Genomic DNA, 20,255 nt, shown 5'->3' with positions numbered 1-20,255 from the left:
TGTTTTTATTTTCGTCTACACTGAGCACTTGAAGAGTAAAGAGTAAAGAGAAAAGAGAAAAATCATTAAAATTCTTTATTAAAAACTAAAAAAATGTTATAATTAATTTAATTTATATATAAACTATATTATACTCTTTTTTTTTTAATTTTGTGTGGTTATTATTAGAAATTTATTTAAAAGAATTCTTTTCTCTCTACTTTTCTCTCAAATAAAGTTTATTTTTCTTTGTACTCTTTTTTTTTTCCTTTTTTTTTTTAAATTCTGACTGTAAATCAGAATATTAATCTTTATTTGTTTATCATATCATAAAACTGGAAAAAAATAGTGAGAAAATCATTTAATTTACATTTAATCATACTTAATATTTGATTAATTAATAAAATATTATATTATAATGATCTCAAATAAACAAATAACTTTTAAGATTCATTGATTAGGAAAGCCTTATAATTATTTTCTCTCATAAAGCTATGGTTTTTGCCCCTAAATGTGTAGGTCTCCTTAACAATTTTATTGGGAAAGTCTCCTTAACAATTTAACATTTCAAATTTGAAATGAAGAATATGCATTGATCTGAATTCTGACATATGTCCCCTCCTCTTTACTTTTTTATGGCTTGATTTAATGCTTTCTATTATCTGTGGACTTGGTTGGAGAAAAACTGTTACTGCGAATTAATTAACTTTTTGAAATGGAGTACTGTGCATTATCATTTTTGTGACATGTGAGTTTCAAGCAGCTATCTTTCTTATTATTTTTTAAGTTTATGATATGCTATTTCCACAAAAAAAAAAAAAGAGCATGTATAATATATATTTTTAGTATTAGGAGCATATAAAGTTTTAAAATTTAAAATAGAGCAAATAAGACAAACAAATTGGCTCATTTTAAAGAATAAAATTTGGCGGATTCAACTCTCATGCCCCCCCCCCCCCAGTCAGGCGAATTTAATTTCACAGAATTGTAGTAATACGTTATACTAAAGGGCGCATTCAATGGAACGAACCAAACAGTATGGAACATTCCACTGTTTGGTTTATTCTAAATACGTTAAACAGTTTGATGCATTCAATGAACTGCACCATTCTATTTATCTAGTTCGATTCTTTTTAAATATTTTTAATATTATACTCCTATTTCTAATTAAATTAAACACTTGCTCTTAAAAAAATCACAAAAAAAACTTTAGGATATGTTCATTGGGTTTGATGCAAAGATTTTAATACCAAATCTATCAATTTATTTATTTATTTTTTCTTCCTTCCTGCAAAGGGCAGTCAGATTTCTCATTTCTTCGTTGTTGTCATGCAAAGGACTATCAGATTTTGATAAAAAAAAATGTTCTTAGTACACTTAAACAGTAGTATAAAATGTGCAGAATTTTTTTAAGTAAACAATCATTAAGGGAACCCTCTATTACTGTTTTTTAAATAAAAGTCAGCTTTCTTTATCAAGTAACTAAGCTTGTTTTACTATCTGATGCTTTTTGCTAATCCTTTTAAATCATATATAATTCTAAATGATGCGCGCATGATTACCTGATAGTGAAAAGTAATATATAATAATCATATAGGTCTAAGTTGGTATATAAAATAGTTTACTCAAATATTCCTTCAGCCATTAGCATTACGGAATTTCTTTATATATGCCGCTCTGCTATGCAGGTTTTTTTGACTTCCGCAATTGGCTCATTATTCAACAATTTGTCTCTAATGTTCGATATGATAGCTTTGTCCTTTTAGAGAAGGATTAACGGAATGGAAAGCTATTATCTTTCTCTAATTCCATATTTAGGCATTTGGTATGTTTTCATATACTTTAAAGGTGCTAAATGCCTGCTTTATCACTTTCATCCTTTGTTAAGAGAGAGAATTAAGTAGTTCTTCATCCGATAAGATTAGCTAAGATGCCTTGTTCTGTTTGAAAAGGTTTTTGGCCCACTTATGCCTTTTTCTCTTTAGTTAGTGAGTTAATTATGCATGGATTTCTACTGGCAATTTGGCCACTTTCTCCTAATAGCATGCATGAGCTCTTCTTTAATAAAGACTCTTCAGTCTCTAAAGCTTGATGGCTTTGGAGTCCAATTGATTAATTTCACAAAGGACAAGGATAAGGTTAATTTGGTATTTCTGGATGTGACAAGTTATTGTGATGGAAAGAAGTGATAAACATTAAGTATCTCATCGGTCTTAGTTGGGTTGGTGGACGAGTATGGTTGGTCTAAGCTGGGTTGATGGACGAGTATGGTTGGGTACTCCTCACTCATATTCGATTTTTCTCTCATGCGGCACACCACTTAAGTGGGGAGAAAATAAATGTGGATCATGCACCTGTGGGGTTGGTTGCTGAACCTACTGGTAGGTTCACCGAGGTATTAGTTACGCCGCCAAATGTCTCTTATGAGATGACAACAGGTAGATACCCATGTTATTAAAAAAATAAAATAAAATAAAATAAATATTAAGTTGTCGATGTGTGTATTCTTTCTTAAATTTTTTTTCCATGGGATAAATATTGAGTAGATTTTTAAGCGGATGCTTGGCTTGCTCACATATTGTTGTATAATCTTCTTGTTTAGAAGATGATAGGCATTTTGTTTTCTAATATCCGGATCCATCTTTCTTGTTGTGCTTATGCTCTTTGATTTATTTTACTATTATTTCTAGTTTATTTCACTTTAGTTTATGCTTGTTTATCAAAAATTTGATACAAGTTTCGTTTGGGATGATTTTTTTGTTGCTTCTTAAAGCATTTTTTTAGTACAAAAATTGAAATTTTTATACTAAAAAGCTGCTTTAAGAAACAACAAAAAAGTCATCCCAAACGAAGTCTCAAACACCATCTAGTTCTAAGCAAAATATGTTTGCTCAGATATAGGGGTGTCAATTTCGAGTCACGGGTCCGGTTTCGGGTCGAATTCGGAACTGACTTGGATTCAAACGGATCGACCCTAACCAAATATTTGATATATCATTTAAGGGCTTGCTTGAATTTAGAAAGTGTGTTTTTAAAAGAATGAGTTGTCTAGATCTTTATATTTGCAGGTTGGATGCAAAATTGGAAATAAAACTAAATTTAGATTTAACACTTTACAAATATCTTCAATTGTTTAAATGTATGAATAGTTTCAATCTTAAAATAAATGAAAATAAAATTATTATTTTTTTCTAAAACACTTTTAATATAATCCAAAATTATATTGCCATGTTTTATTAAAACTATAGCACAAATATCTTGCTAATAACTGCAAATTCATAAAATAAATGCACATTTGCCAATTAAATGTGCAGTATATTTAATACGAAACTAATTTAGTGCATGCCTAAAATATAATTTTGCAAGAGAATTTTATTAATAGGATGCTAAAATTTTGATTAGAAAAGTAAAATATTTGCAAATTACAAGCTTGAAAGCTTATTGCGAGTTTTAATGAATTTCTTCTCAAGCAGGTTTTCTCCGCAATTTCATATAAAATTTATTGACAAAGGATGAAAGAAAAAAAAAACTTATTTTCTACTGATAGAAAGTTCTCGGCCAAAATTTTTACTAAAAAAGTTATTTTCTTTCATAGTTTTGAAAGAAATGGGCATGAATAGTTATATACTTATATTCATCCAGATCAAATTAATTAAGTCATTTTGAGAATACGAATCTGGTGCAAAAAAAAATTTTGATGGAGAATCTTTTTGAACCACTTATAAGTTGGACCAAAATACGCCTCATGATATTTGAAGTTATTGAAAACCTCAGATTGTTTTGGCCAAACCTCTAGGTCCAACATTTCGGTATGACACTCTAGAATTTTCCATATCCTTCTAGAACTTTCCAATGTCATGTGACCCCATTTAGGAATGATTTTGGAGAACTTCTTGGCTTCAACTCGGCATATCACACCTAATGGATTTGACGAAACCTTTAGGTCTAACATTTAAGCTTGACACAAAGCTCTCATCCAATAAATCAAAGAGAGCTGGCAATTAATTAAGAATATTTGTCTAAATGACTATGTCAACTCATCAAAATTACTCACTAGAAGCTCTTGTCAGGTGAACTAGCCAAGGATTCTAGCCTTAATTTAGAACTCATCCAAAGTCTCTTTGGCTAGTCTAACATTCGCTGAACAGCTTGCTACACCAACTTTAACATATACATTCTCTATGTAGGATCATTGCATGTCTATTAGTAAGGGTTTGTTGGTTCAACACAAGCATAGAAATCTCATTGGCAATTAAAATCTTTTTTTTTGAATTGTTTTTCTATCTTAGCTTGACTCCTCTTTTTTGTTCAAATGGATTCAATAAAATAGTTTATAACTTTATATCCAACAGGGCAAATTTCATGTTAAACCCGTAAAATTTGTGAACGGTTGAACTATTTTGATAAAAATTCAATCAAGATATGACATTGGAATAAATATTTTTTTTTTTAACTTCTTTCTGCATGCGCATTATATTTCATGATATATCTTACATATATACATGCATATTATCATTTATTAATTATCATTATTAAAAAAATACAATAATTAAATAATTTTAATTAATTGTATAATATTTATATCATCATAATTTAATTCCCCAGTTGAATCTCAATAAATCTTTAAACCGCCAATGTAATATTTGATCGGATTCTAAAAACTTTCCATAAAAATGGCATTTGATGCTTTTGTTAATCATATTAAATCAAATAATTCTGAATTATGCATGTATGATTTATTTGCATGGGGCATAAATGGTACTGTATAATAATACTACTAATAATACTTCATGAGAAGGCTTAACGAAATGAAAAGCAATTAATCTGTCTCTAAACCCATTTTGCTGGCAGTGCATGAATCTGATCATGAGAACTTATAAAATTTGATTGAATTGTATGTAATTCATGCTTTTTCTGAATATTTTATTCGGAATTAAGTTGAAGAAGCTCTGAATGACATAGAAATACCATTGAAAAGATTGACCGGTTACAATGAATCCATCAGCATCAACATTGTGCAAATTTGGAATCCAAACAAACATGAATAAACTAAAGAAAGACTGACTAGCTAGGATAAGATTGATTTGGAAGGCCCAAGTTAGTCCTTTTCCTCCTCACAAGTGCTTGTTGACTAATCCTCTATGTACTTCCTCATGCATGGCTTGTTTGTGCGTAAGGAAGAAGGCCGGGTGGAAGAGGCTAACGCCATCGCCCATATCAATCACTAGACAAGCCGAGAGATAGTTTCCTAAAATTAATATGATCGATCACTCCAACTCATCTCTTTACTATACATATCGCTTGAAAAGTATTCAAATTCTCAAAGCCATTATGACATCCACAAACAATATTTCATAAGGTCTCATTATTAGCTTTCTAAGACTCCAAATATGAGTGATGAACTTCTTTTTCATCAATCTAATCATCAAAATTTTGATATGTCATCTCTATTAAACTCATGATATCAATATCATTTTTTTTTAATATTAAAAGACAACCAAAAGGATACAACAGCAAAAAGAAAAATAAAACAGACAAAAGACAACAATAAGGAAAAAATAAGCTAAAAGCGAGCTCAGAATTTGGTCAAGGCTCCCAACGTCCCAGTCATCCCACACGGACCCTCCAGTAAAGTGTAAGCAAATCATCATATCATGATATCAATAACTTCAACATGTTATTCAAATCATTAATCAAAGATGTTATTTGTGTTGGTCACTGCTCAATAATCATCATTGATTTCTAGGATTAACCCTTAATATAGGAGGTTGAAAAGATCAAACTAATAAAATTATTGTCCTCGATTTCTTGATGATCATATTCAATGAAATGGAAGAATCATAAATGAGATTTTTTTTGTTATAAAAATATTGCCAATCAAGATCGTGGCATTATAACCTAGTGAAATTCACCCGCCTCCTAAATAGTTGCGCATTGTGATTTCTTGCTCAACAATATTCAAATATAATCGTTATTAGACCAATAAACTAAAATTACTATGCCTCCATGGCCTAATAATGATCTTCTTGGCATCACCATCTTGACTAATATCCACCTCCAGGAATTCACGTAATTTAGAATCCCCAATAGAGAGTGATAAATTTGCCTCCTTTTAAATCTAGTAGTGTTTCATATATATATGACATCCGTCAGGATTACTCATTCATCTTATCTTAGATGAATTCCCCTTGGGAGAATGACCAATACTCAACTTCTTTAATTATAACACGATTTCTAAAAGTAACATCATTACATCTAATTTTATCATGTTTGAATTTGTCAACATTTGAACCATATAATCAAACTACATACCTCTATTTACATATCGACCCATATAACCATCATTGATATCCACCAACTTACTTTTGTGCCAAATATTCCCCCACTTTATTCAATTTTCAATAAGACGTGATTCTTCTCGCTTCCATTCAAGATTATCAACATAATTATGAACAAATACCCCAAAAAAAATGTATCCTGAATAGCTCAAATTTTAATCCTAAATTGTCAATAATTCAGCTACATATCATAAATCATTCACAAAAGTGGTGCACTTAGACAAATGATGGCTCATTTGCTATTCTGAGCCTAAAAGCAATAAGAAATTGTAATCCCGGTGAAAATATTCTATTAACATCGATCAAATTGACAGCCATAAATTCAGTAAGTGGCAGTGTGGTTTTCTATCATTTTCTCTTAAGTTGTCAAGATGAGTTAACCATGCACAGCCACATATCATGCAACCATTTTTTGGCCAACAGTCCCACTGCTGAATTGTGATGGTGATACCATTTTATGATAAAAAGCCTAATAGTCTCCTTTAGAGATTGCTTTTATTTAAAAAAAAAAAAATCATATTTTAAAAATGATAAATTTATAAGATTCGTCATTCGTGAATTAGTTTGCGTATAAAACAAGTAAATTAATAATAAACTTCTAGATGAAATTAACGGTTGAGATTTTTTTGTAAATGAGAGATTCTCCTTAAATATTATCTTTAGTTGTTTTGTTGAATAATATCTCATTTATTTTTTAATTTGGACTATTTTGAAAGCGAGGGTTAAAAAGATATTTGCACAAAAAAATTATCAATGGAATTATGATATTGCCCTTAGATTTTTTTTGTTTTAATAATTTGTTAAGGTACGGTCAAAAATAATTTTATCAATTTTTGGAATAAAATTGAAATTAAATTTAGAATAAATTTTGAAAAATATTAGTTAATTTTTTTTTAAAAAATCGCATTTTTAACTTGATATAAATAAGAGCCAAAATATGGGCTTTTATATGAATTTCATAGGCCCGGTTTTGGGCTTTTAAAATTAAGAAGCGCGACGATGATCTGCCGCTCGTTTTACGAAGTTTGCTTTTTAGATAGTTGTAATATTTTTATTCAGATATAATTTTAAGTTATTTTAAATATTCTTACGTAGAGAAGTAGAATATTTCAATAAAAAATAAGAGCTTGGTGCATATAAAAAAAATTAATTAAAAAAAAAAGTTATAACACCCACAGTTATTTTTTTTTTTCTTATAATTGTTCAATTATTTTTATAGTTACTGAGACCTTTAGGATCTATGGATAAGCTTATATGTATATAAAATAATTATGAAATTATTATGAGAAACAAAATTTAATAAAGCTTTGAAGATATTATATACTATTATTTTTTGTAAAAAATAGATTTCAATTTTCTTATTAATCGATTAATTCTTCTATGTGGAAGCCGAACTTCGTCCGGAGGCTAATCAGAATGCGTCATGTCACCCTTTAGTTTGGTACCGCTGACGTGATGCAATCTGATTGGTCTCGAAACGTCATTCTACGTCCGGTCTTCGCACACAATAATTTCTCCTGGCTATCAGCTGGCAGTGAGTTATTGGAATTGGGGAAGCAATAGGCTGAGATGGGGATTGTGCACAAGTGATGAAGTAAGAATCTATGAGAGAGAGAAGGCGAGCTAAATCAGAACAAAAATAGTTATGTAAAGTTATAACAATATAAAATAAATCATAAATTTTAAAAATCTTTAATTTTATAGTTATTAATCCAATTCAGAATTTCAAAAAATCTTGAGAGAATTTTTTCCTGATACACAACTCTCCTTGGCCTATTGGTTGAGAGCTTTGGCTTCCAACTAAGAGGTTCAGGGTTCGAGTCTATGTGTATGCGTTTAGTGTGTGTGTTTGCCTTAAATGGCCTAAATGTCCCAAAAAAAAAAAAAATTTTCCCGATTAGTAGATGAAAAGGTCAGACTGTCAGAGATAGAAAAAGAGCAGTAAATTAAAATAACTTTTGAAATAGTGGAGAATCTCAATCAAATGGTATTAGAGTTGAGAGGACCACCGCACTATCCTATCTTAATTGCGCATGAATGATTAGGTGCGGACATTGAATGTCATTCATAACCCAATGAAAATGCATCACGTCACTCCTATTCAGTATTGAGCTCGGTACTGAATGATGTGGCTGCACTTGATTGGCCTTTGAACGATAAGTTGTGTCTGGTATCCGCACATAATAATCTCTCCAAAATTAGGCGGTGTTAAAGCTTGATAGACATGACAATCTCTTGTTCATGAGCGGAAAGAGGAAGAGGAGCAGCTTGTCCAAAGTGCTAGAAGATGTTAAGAATCATCTTGTCAAATAATCATCTACCTGTTGCAATTTCTTTCAAGTTATATAATCATTTGGTCACTCACTAAGCAGAGGCATCTCCTAGGGTGTTTACTTACTGAGTCGAAGGTTATCTTAAGTGAGCAAGTGACATCTTTTTGGTGAATGTGCGATGAGAATTTCAAGAGAATTATATTTGATGAGCATTCTAGGTGAGTTATGTTGCAGTATTATCTTGTTGCCCAAGGGAAGAGCGAGTACACTCAAAGAGTCGACAAGTACTTCAGGCAAGTACTCTCAACTAATGGATGACTTCTTGAATGTCTCGATCAAATTCAGCACCTTAGTATTGAATGAAGAACAAATTGTGGCTAGCTTTTAGGTAGCTTATCGATGATTAAGCTGGTTTCTGTTTTTAAGGCTTCAGGTGAGCAATCCTCCATTTGTTGCAACTTCTCTAGAGTTATTTAAGGTTTCGTTTGGGACGGTTTTCTTGCCGCTTCTTAAAGTAGATTTTTAGCACAAAATTTTTAATTTTTGTACTAAAAAACAGTTTTAAGAAGCATTAAGAAAGCTGTCTCAAACGAAACATAAGTCTTCCGATTATTATGACAATCCATGTTCAAAATACTAATCGTTTTCATTTTTGTGCTCACTAAACTAATAAGGATGCTAGAAAGAGAGTTGTATAAGCAATGCCAAAGTATGTGTGTGATCTGTGTATGAAATAGAGAGTTGTATGATTATATCCTATTTTTCTCTCTCCATAAAAAAGTCTAACTAAAATTTTCATAAAACCTTGATCATTTATGAACTACACAATCAAGCAAAATCCTCACTAAGGTCCATTTATGGATTCGAAGCATATTTAATTAGTAATTAATATTAGAAAAAATATTCTAAAAATGCTAATCAAATATCTCATATTTCACCAAAAACTGCCTTAAAATAATTTTATCAATTGACACAAAAAAAAAACATTACTTGATCTAAAACATATTTAATTTTCCACTTAATTACAAGAAATCAAATAAGCCTATAACAGAAAAATCATTGGTAACTTCATTTTAATCTTCCATATGCAATATTTAAAACACTTCAAAATCCAAACTATAGAGATCAATAATTTCCAAACTATATTAAAGATACAGGACAAAGCAAGAAATATAAAGTAAAACCAAATATTCGATCATCAATTAACTGTAGCTACTGCCTCCTCACCAGAAAGGAAGTGCCGCAGTCACAGAATCCCTGATCACACTGCATAACTATGCGATGGAAGCTCCGATGACAACCGCAGGCCGCACACTTGAGCTCGTCTTCTTCTCCTGCCATGAACTCCCTGCATCCATCCACCACATACCCGCCTTCCCTCGCTGCATGGTTCTTCCTGCACTCGCCGTAGCTCTCCGCCGCACTGAAAGCCCGTTCACATCTTCGAAGCACCACATACAACTTCTTCATGGAAACTCCTAGCAGTTACTTTGCCGTTGGAAGCCCCTTTTATCACTTTGCTATGGCAAGTGATCAAACGACACCTGTACTATGACTTATAAGTACATCCTACCTACTTTTTTTGTCATGGAGAGGTTTTTTTATAAATCTCCCAATTGTTAGATCTTTTTTTGAAAAAATGCAATAATTAATTTTGCAATAGTTTAACCTTATTTTTTTAATAATGTAAATAAACATAGCTAATGTAATTGCGTTTGGTGAAGTTATATTATATTTAAATTTATTCTAAAATTATAGTTGTTGGATTCAGTGTCATATGCGAAAAATAAGTATCAGAATTTTTATAGATAACAAAGGAGCTCAAAAGAGCATATAAAAAAGAGATAATTTATGATTTAGAGATTTTCTTTGGTAATTTAGAGTTACCAAGGATTCGACTAGTATCTTAGATTGAGAAAAGTGTGTCAACCAGAGCTAAATGACAATTAAAGAGATTTCAATGGGACATAAATTTGGCTAGAAGCTAGTATATTATTGTGTCCTGTTCATACTCGACTAATACCTCCTTATTAATTAGTCGATGATTAAAGTCGAACGTACAAGATGACAACATGATAAAGAATACCAATATTATTATAAAAATAAATTAACATGTTAGTTTTAATAATGTTACATTAAAAGTAAGATAAGAGTTAAGTTAAATTAATGCCTTCAATCTATTTCTTAACCTTCTTTTTTATCAGTGATGAGCATTTTTTTTTTGTAGGTAACCGACTATGTAATTTGTCATATTTACGAAATGTTCTAATTCACTAATGCAATTCATTATAAATTTTAGAAGCAATTATCCCCTTTTGACAAATGTTCAAATTTGAGGGAGCTACATACAAATATTCCCATTTCATTTAATTCCTTGCCGACTCCCCATGAACGTTGGCTATCATGCATAAAATTATGGAATGAGATATTATGAGAACACTTTAGTGAGTCTTGCTCCAAAATGGGTGGCTAACTTAATTGTCCAACGTCTAATTCCACAAGCGTTTGGTTTTACCTCAAAGTTGATAGGTGGAGCATTTCCTTTGGCCCACAACTTTCATTGGGTTTATGGTATTGGGGGGTGGACCATTGAAAGGCACAACATTAGCTACGCTGTTTGTCTTGCTTAGTCTTCCAATGCCTTTATTGAAGGGTTGGATTGCTAAACTAAAGGAGCACTACCGGAAAATCGTCGATTAATGGAGGTAATTTCCGACGGTTTTGATCTATTTTCTGATTGTTTGGAAAATTTCCGGCAATTTATAAACTGCGTAGGAAATACAAATCGGCTGTCAATTTTCGGCGGCAAAATTTTTTTGTGATTTTCCGGCAGCTCAAACAGTACCAGCGGTTGAACTGCTGGTTAATAGCGGGGGTAAAACAGCCAGTAGTCAACGAATTTCCTGCATTGGAGAAGACAGATCACCCCCACCCTCATGACCTTCTTTCTTTTTACTTATTTGTAATTAATTTGCTCGTGTATTGTCCTTGCAGAGATCTGAAATTAAGGCATTTGTAGAGAGAAGTGCTTTTCACACGTGTTTCACTCACATTGACAACTCATTTTATTGGGAATTATTACAGTATAAATAAGTTGTTATATTTTATTTTTGTTTGGTTGTATAATTATAAGGGTGGAGTTATTTTTTGTTATTAGGTTGTATATTAATATTATTTATGATTAATTAAGTGTTCTTTCACTAAAAATTGAAATTATTTGATAATTTTATGAGTAATAGTTCTTTCACTAAGATTCACATAAATTTTACTTAATGTTATTATAGCATTTCATTATGTTTTTTTGCTTTGATTAAAAAATTTTCAACCTATTATAATTAAATAGGTGATTCAATTATATCATACAATTATGTAATCCAGAGGAAATTTCGATTCTACATAATAACAATCACTCGCCAAAGATAATTAAAAAATTAAGTTTGACTATTAATTTTTAAAATCAAGTATATATACATAAATCTTAAGTTGACAGCTACAAATTAAAAAATTAAGATCAAACCTTATCATGATCACTCTTAAAGTAGAGCTCTTCACACGACACCACATATAACTCTCTCTTAAAGTAGAGCTCTTCAACCAAGGCTTTTGGTGTTCTATAGAGCTCATTATATATATGGTGATCAAGCCTTTGGCTACCTTCAATGGCTTCTTACCACTATGTCAATGTAATATGATCGATTGTGTATCTACAATATGAGTTATGTACGTGAGGGCTATCATCTATGTCGCATATTTAATGCCCTCTTGAACACTACATAATCACTTCCTCTACTACCCATATGAATTACTTATCAATGCCTCTTTTGATGCAGCTTTACATATCCTCAAGCTTATTTTGCCTGACTTTATGATCTCTAATCTTATAAGTTTGTCATTTGCAACTCCTAAAACTATATCCTGCTTAGAAGATTCATTCTTCAACAAGGTGAATAAGAACTTGGACGCCGGTTCAAGATCTTGGAATGCTAATGCCTTAATGATCTTTATGCTCATTATTCAACTAATGTATGTTTTTATGATTCATTAGAAGACAAACAAGATTATATTGATTTCTATAATGCCGAAGCTTTAAAATTAGTCAAACTATTGCGATTATTATCGTTTAAAAGGCTGTCAAACATGAAGTCATTTGTGAGTAAATAATCATAGATTCATTCTCTTTACATTTGACATTTTTTACTATCTAATTCTCACGATAATTTTCTTGTTCTGTCATATTCATATTTGTTGCGTCCTGGGATATTCACGGCAGTAGAGAAATATAAAATTTAGCGTCTCAATTTTGTACGAAGATCCAGTACATATACAAATAAAAAAGATGGGTGTTTGGTTTATAAGAAACATTAGAGTTTTTACATAGAAACACTTAAAAAGGGAAAAATCATAAATCATTGTCCAGTTTAAATGAATCCACTAGTATTTGCATTTGATTACCAATGAATGGAGGCCTTTGCTTGATGTATCAAATATACATCATATAGAGTGCATTACATGGTGGGAGTTGGAAGAATCAATGTTGATATGTTCGTTTGGTCGATGGGACCATAGTCGATGAGCGATGTAGATCGGAAGGAACGTAGTAGTGCAACGGTGGTTAGAAGAATCATAGTAAGATAATAGAGGTCGAAAATACCATAGTTAGCAAACAACAGATGTCGAAAAAATTGTAGTCAGGTGATGGAGATCAGGGAGGTTGTAGTCTGGAGATGGTAGTCAAAGAGACTGTAGTCGACATGCAACGGAGGTCAAAGAGACAATAGTTAGCGGATGATAGAGGTCAAAAAGATCATAGTCGGGTGAAGGTGGTCTAGGGCTGCAAACGAACCGAGCCGAGCCGAGTATGTGAGTGTTCATGTTTGTGTTTGTTTAACATTAGCTTGTTCATGTTTGGTTTGTGTTTGATTCGAGCTTTATTATTTGTGTTCATGTTTGGTTCGTTTAATTTAAGGGTGTTCATGTTTGGTTCATGTTCGTTTGTTTAGTGCTTATCGAGCTTTAAACGAGCTATGTTCGTGAACATATCTCGCAAACAATCTATTAAACAAGCAAACATTAAATTTGTTCATGAACATTCTAAACAAACAATCTAACAAACATGGACAAATATGAAATATTTCTTGTTCATGAAATGAAATTTCTAAAATAAAAGCAGTTGTATATTTAAAATGAAAATATGATTAATTTATAGTCGGGCGAAGGTTGGTGGACAGATCGTAATTGGACGACAAAGGTTGAAAGGATCATAGTTAGCAGAAGACTGTGGTTAGAAAGACTGTGTCTAGCGACATATGTTAAAAAGACTGTAGTTAGTGGGTGACGGTGGTCAGAAAGAAGGTTGTCAGGAGATGGAGATTGGAAGGACCGTAGTCAATGGATGACTATGGCCAGAAAGACTGTTATTAGGCCATGAAGGTCAAAGATATCATAATTGGTGGTCGAGAGGAAATTCGATGATAATCAGTGGCTGGGTTTAAGTCTGACAATAGCTGGTGGAATGGTAGAAGTCTGGCGATGGCTAGTGGCCGGGCAAAATTCATGCGATAGCCAGTGGTCAGACGTTGGTCAAGGAGGAGTTTGGTGGCAATAGAGATTTAGCCCCCAAACAAATTTTGGTTGTAAGGATATTTTTGGAATTAAAATTTAAAAATAAAATGATGAATGCTCTTTAATATTTGTTTGGGGGCAATTGTCTAAATATCATAGTATTTTAAAAGTTTTAGGGGGGGGGGCATTTGCCTAAAACCCTTATAATAAAGATTAAAAAACCTAAAAAACCATGCAATAAAATAAAAATTTATTTTTTTAAGGGGGGGCAATTGCCCCCCCTCACCCAAAGGTGGTTCCGCCCATGGTCAAACATGAAGTCTTTTGTGAGTAAATAATCATAGATTCATTCTCTTTACATTTTACATTTTTTACTATCTAATTCTCACGATAATTGTCTTGTTCTGTCATATTCATATTTGTTGCATCCTGGGATATTCACGGCAGTAGAGAAATATAAAATTTAGCGTCTCAATTTTGTACGAAGATCCAGTACATATACAAATAAAAAAGATCGGTGTTTTGTTTATAAGAAACATTAGAGTTTTTACATAGAAACCCTTAAAAAGGGGAAAATCATAAATCATTGTCCAGTTTAAATGAATCCACTAGTATTTGCATTTGATTACCAATGAACGGAGAAGGCCTTTGCTTGATGTATCAAATATACATCATATAGAGTGCATTACATGGTGGGAGTTGGAAGAATCAATGTTGATATGTTCGTTTGGTCGATGGGACCATAGTCGATGAGCAATGTAGGTCGGAAGGAACGTAGTAGTGCAACGGTGGTTAGAAGAATCATAGTAAGATAATAGAGGTCGAAAATACCATAGTTAGCAAACAACATATGTCGAACAAATTGTAGTCAGGTGATGGAGATCAGGGAGGTTGTAGTCTGGAGATGGTAGTCAAAGAGACTGTAGTCGACATGCAACGGAGGTCAAAGAGACAATAGTTAACGGATGATAGAGGTCAAAAAGATCATAGTCGGGTGAAGATAATCAGAAATATTATAGTCGGGTGAAGGTTGGTGGACAGATCGTAATTGGACGACAAATGTTGAAAGGATCATAGTTAGCAGAAGACTGTGTCTAGCGACATATGTCAAAAAGACTGTAGTTAGTGAGCGACGGTGGTCAGAAAGAAAGTTGTCAGGAGATAGAGATTGGAAGGACCGTAGTCAATGGATGACTATGGCCAGAAAGACCATTATTAGGCCATGAAGGTCAAAGATATCATAATTGGTGGTCGAGAGGAAATTTGATGATAATCAGTGGCTGGGCTTAAGTCTGACAATAGCTGGTGGAAGGGTAGAAGTCTGACGATGGCTAGTGGCCGGGCAAAATTCATGCGATAGCCGGTGGTCGGACGTTGGTCAAGGAGGAGTTTGGTGGCAAGAGAGATTTAGTTCTCTCTTCCTTCTCCTCCTTTCTCTTCATTGCTCCCTCTACTTCCTCGTTTAGGGTCCCTTTCCCTGAGAACTAAGATGTCTACTTATAATTTTCTGAGAGTGGAATGACCGGTAAATAGGAGGAAGATCAAGGGTATGTTAGGATTTGTTTGAATGGACTGCCGATATTAATCCCTTTGATCCTTGACCGTTTATTATGCATTTAATTGTCTTAATGATATTATAATTTTATGATATTGGACTCGTTGGATTCGTCTCATTGTGTCGCTCAGTTTAATTATAGCATATCATGTTTGGAAATCGTTTTGTCATCCAAATTTATTGTTTGAACTTTTTGAATGTGCTTCGGGTTTTCGATTTTGATCCATTTGGGCTTGGATTGAGTCGAATTTATTGTCGATGGTTCGTATTTTTTAGATGTTCAATTTAACTATAAGTTTGTTGGAATTAAAGTTCAGATGATCACAAATTTAATTTTAGAACTTTTCAACTTGATTTTGCCTCGAGATTTATGCCCTATCAAGATAATTTTTTGATGATATATATTATCGAATTTTATGTTATCATTGAACACATCTTAATTATTTTTTCTACCGCATAGCTTTTGGTTCTTAGAGAAGGGCAAAAGCCAAAAGGCCTTGCAGCCTAATGTATTATTGCATGCATAAGAATGAATATGTTTGTATGAAAAATTTCAAATATCTATTATTGTTTCAGTGCAGGGATTTTTTTCTTTATGGCTTTAGCGCAATGCTCGCTAATCCTGTAGCTGAGGTCATGAGGATCGCTATAAATGTAGAAATTTGATCACCGTTGGATCAAACTAATAAACTCCGTTCGATCTAGGTCATCAAGAAGAGGACCTAGTTATAAGCTTTCTTTTCGTTTCTGGTAGCCGCTCCACGAAAAAGAAAGGGCGAGCGTCGAAGGAAAACTTCGAAATGGTGCAGCGGTTAACCTACCGGAAGCGGCATAGCTATGCGACTAAATCAAACCAGACTAGGGTTGTGAAAACTCCAGGTAAAGATTATTCCATCTTTCTTTGTCTGTGCTTTTTTTGAATAAAAAGTGGATTTTTTCCTGTTAAATTTACCATTTTTGATAGATCAAGGCTGTGTTTTCTAGCTCTAGTTTGTGGGTTGTTTCTTTCTTAGCTTATGATTATTTCTTTCATCTAATTTAGCACTTTCATTGGATCGAGTACATGTTTTATATGTGAGAACATCGTCTTTTTTTTTTTCTTTGGCGCTAATTCTTGCCTTTAATATGTTTATTTTTCGACTTGATGGAAACGTAGGTGGCAGGCTTATTTACCAGTACACCAAGAAAAGGGCGAGTGGGCCAAAATGCCCTGTTACTGGCAAGAGGATTATTGGTGTAAGTCCTTCATGTTTACCTTCTCTATTCTGTTTGTGGGTTATTATGTGAATTGTAAAGCTTTCCAGTTGCACTGTTTATGTACAAGCGTGCAATTAGTGTTATTTAACTCGTTTTCTGTGTTCGGAGCTCCTGCTTAGTATACTTTGTATTTATGATCTTCATGGAGATAGCTAGTCGAAAGATGTAGCCCTGAGATAGTAAGTTAGAGAGGTATGACAGGCTAGTTTGCATAATTCCCAAAGAATCGTAGTTAACCTAATTAGAGGGCTGGGTTGAGATACTTATGATTTTATCGGTTTAAATGCACAATTTTGAATTACTTAATGCTGGTTCTTCCTTAGAGTTTAAGGTGACTGATTGGATGCATCCTTAATGCCTAAATATTTAAGTTTGAAAGGTGTGGTAAAATACTTCCTTTATATTTACAATTTCGGAGGTAATTCCTTGCCCCTCTCTTTATTCCTTGAGACTCTTTCTCTTAAGTTTCATGCTTCATTCCTTGTACTTGTTTTCTAGTTTGGCATTCATGAGTGTCGTCAATGAATGTGATCAGTTCTGCTAGTCTTTGACCTTGCATCTCCATTTTTGTAGCTATGATTACCCTCAAATTTAAGAGAAATTATTATGTGCGGACACCGGACACAACTTACCGTCAAGAGGAAAATCAGGTGTAGCCACGTCATCCAGTTCCGAGCCACGGTATCGAGTAGGGGGTGGTGTGGCACATTTTCATTGGGATCTGGACGGCGTTCGGTGTCTGCACAGAATAATTTGCCCAAATTTAAAGGCTTGCTAGGATTTTCTCATAGGTTTTTTAATGTTAATGTGATGTTCTTACCTGTCTTTGGCATTTTTTCCTTCCTGACATTTTTTTAAAACAATGCTATCATGCATTCAGATAATCATCCATTTATATTGGTCATGTCTTTATTGTAGTGGTGGATGTTGTGCTGTGGATCATTTCTTATTTGATTGTTGATCTGATCAATTCATAGGTTCATTATATGATAGTCTGATTTTTTTTTTCAATTTAATGATACCGAATGGTTAGAATCTATGAATGTACTGTACATATTGAATTGGAGGTTTAACATTAGGCTGATTTTTCATTAGGAAATTCGACTTCTTGACAGAGTTTCTTTGCACAACACTTACTAAGAGAAAGTTCATTAAAGATCGTCTGCAGACCTTTGATTTGCTTTTAGTCTTTTAGCTATTTGCATCCTTATGACAGCATTTGTTGATAATCCTTGGCATATAGGGAAACCATATCAATAACAAGCAGCCTTATAGACCATTCCTGTACATCATAGTGCATAAGATTTTTTCCTTGTGACATGTTTCAAAATTGGCAAGTGAAATTTGAATAGTTGCCAATTAATCCTGTATTCTAGCATTTCATTTAAGATTAAATAAAGTTTTAATTTTACCGTTTAACACTAAAACATGGTTGGAGGCATCATATGAACGGCTACTAAATGCTTATATGTTAGGTTATATGAAACTAACCGTATTTTATGGTATTACATTTTCATTATATAAAGTTTTAAATCTAGCCTTAAACTCTTAAACAAGATTGGATTGCATTATAAGAAAGGCTTGTAAATGCCTTAAATAAGAGGTTGTATTATGATAAAGTATTGCTTATATTCCCATAACATTATCCATATACTTCATATGTTTTGTTTTTCTAAATCTATGGGGGGATGATTGATGGAGATTCTTGAATCTTGTAAGATGAGCCATAGAAATTGCTTGTATGCATGTTAAGGTTATTATTTACCTAGATTTTGTGGGTTTAGTAGGCTAGGGGCCTTTATGAAGTTCAAGTGCTAGCCTATTTGTTAATTAGCCAGCTGCCTTACTATCATGGCAGGCTCCTTTTTTTTCACCATTGAAATCCCCTTTTTAAATCAGAAAGCACTTGGTATCTTTTTTTGAACGTGTAAGGTAGAGGTAGACCTAAAAAGATTTGGTTAGAAAATATTAGAAATGATATTTCTTTATTTGATTTAAACGAGAATTTGACTTTTAATAGGACACAATGGAGAAAAATGATTCATGTAGCCGACCCACGTAGTGGGACAAAGGCTTGATGTTGTTGTTGTAAGCTTCGTCTCCTATATTCATTTCTTCCTTAGACATGATTAAGTTATCAATTCTTAAAATGAAATTCTCACACATATCACCATGCATCTGAAAAGAATGTAAATTATACGGTATTTATGTAGCTTATAGCTTGGCCTTATAACACATATCAGCGTATCATCAACTAGGTTTCTATCTTTGATATATTTTGGTTGAGACAATCATGAACTAAGACAAGTTTTATAGTGCCTGACAGTATCTAAGAAATTTGACTACTGGTGTTACCACACTCGTCTAACATACTTTAATATTATTTGTTCATCATTTTTTATTCATTTAACATGCAACTGAACCTGAATTTCTTATCTGCTGTGCTGGGTTGTAGATCTGGATTTTACTTCTGTGTTCTTTTTGTTCTTTGACGTACGCAGTTTTCTTTTCCTTTGCCAAGCAGTATATTTCCCTGTCAATTTGAGCCATATGCCTTAAATTTTCAGATTCCCCGCCTAAGACCTGCCGAGTATAAAAGATCCAGATTGGCTAGAAACAGGAGGACCGTCCACCGTGCATATGGAGGTGTTTTATCCGGAGGTGCTGTCAGGGAAAGGTCAGTTAATTGCCATTCGTCTGCTCTTTATTTTCTTCCATTATCGCTAATCCATCCCTTCCCTCTATACAGGATCATTCGTGCTTTTCTTGTTGAAGAGCAGAAGATTGTCAAAAAGGTTTTAAAGATACAGAAGGCCAAGGAAAAGCAAGCTGCGAAGAGCTAGGCTGGAGAAGTAAAATGGGGGAGTTTTGTAACTAAAGCAAAATTTTGGCATTCCTCATTAGCTTGATTGTCTGGTAATCTTGGTGAATTGAATTTAGTTTCCTAGAGCTGGTGTGGTGGTGATAAGTGGTAAATTTTTGGTGTATGTTTTCTTTCATTTCTCTAAGGATAGGAACTTCATTGTTAAGTTTGTGATTTGGAAACATCTGGAACTTATTATTATTTAAATCAGGAGCTACAATATCCTAACTTATTTCTTTTCTCCTATCATGCTGAAAAATTCTCAATTTCTAGACCCTGTTATTGGTTTAAGGCTTTGTTTGGGATGGCTTTTTTATTGCTTCTTAAAACAATTTTTTAATTTAAAAATTAAAATTTTTATACTAAAAAATTGCTTTAAAAAACAGTAAGAAAGTCCTCCCAAATGAAGCCTATGTTTACTGGTTGTA

At 32.9% G+C, this 20,255-nt stretch overlaps 2 protein-coding genes across 2 annotated transcripts; one reads left to right on the top strand and one right to left on the bottom strand.

Moving 5' to 3' along the window:
• Positions 1 to 9,802: 9,802 nt before the first annotated feature.
• On the bottom strand, positions 9,803 to 10,060 carry LOC110110561 (mini zinc finger protein 2). The gene has a single exon (XM_020842089.1). It carries the CDS (start codon positions 10,058 to 10,060, stop codon positions 9,803 to 9,805), a length of 258 nt encoding a protein of 85 aa, XP_020697748.1.
• A 6,365-nt stretch (positions 10,061 to 16,425) lies between these two features.
• LOC110110497 (60S ribosomal protein L34-like) lies at positions 16,426 to 20,059 on the top strand. Its single transcript, XM_020842000.2, has 4 exons — positions 16,426 to 16,586; positions 16,864 to 16,943; positions 19,532 to 19,641; positions 19,714 to 20,059. Exons 1-4 carry the CDS (start codon positions 16,508 to 16,510, stop codon positions 19,805 to 19,807), a joined length of 363 nt encoding a protein of 120 aa, XP_020697659.1. The 5' UTR covers positions 16,426 to 16,507; the 3' UTR covers positions 19,808 to 20,059.
• The last annotated feature ends 196 nt before the right edge of the window (positions 20,060 to 20,255 follow it).

The sequence above is a fragment of the Dendrobium catenatum genome, unplaced genomic scaffold (genome assembly GCF_001605985.2).
Source record: "Dendrobium catenatum unplaced genomic scaffold, ASM160598v2 fragScaff_scaffold_898, whole genome shotgun sequence".
Classification (NCBI taxonomy): domain Eukaryota; kingdom Viridiplantae; phylum Streptophyta; class Magnoliopsida; order Asparagales; family Orchidaceae; genus Dendrobium; species Dendrobium catenatum.
This window is presented reverse-complemented; position numbering and strand designations above follow the sequence as displayed.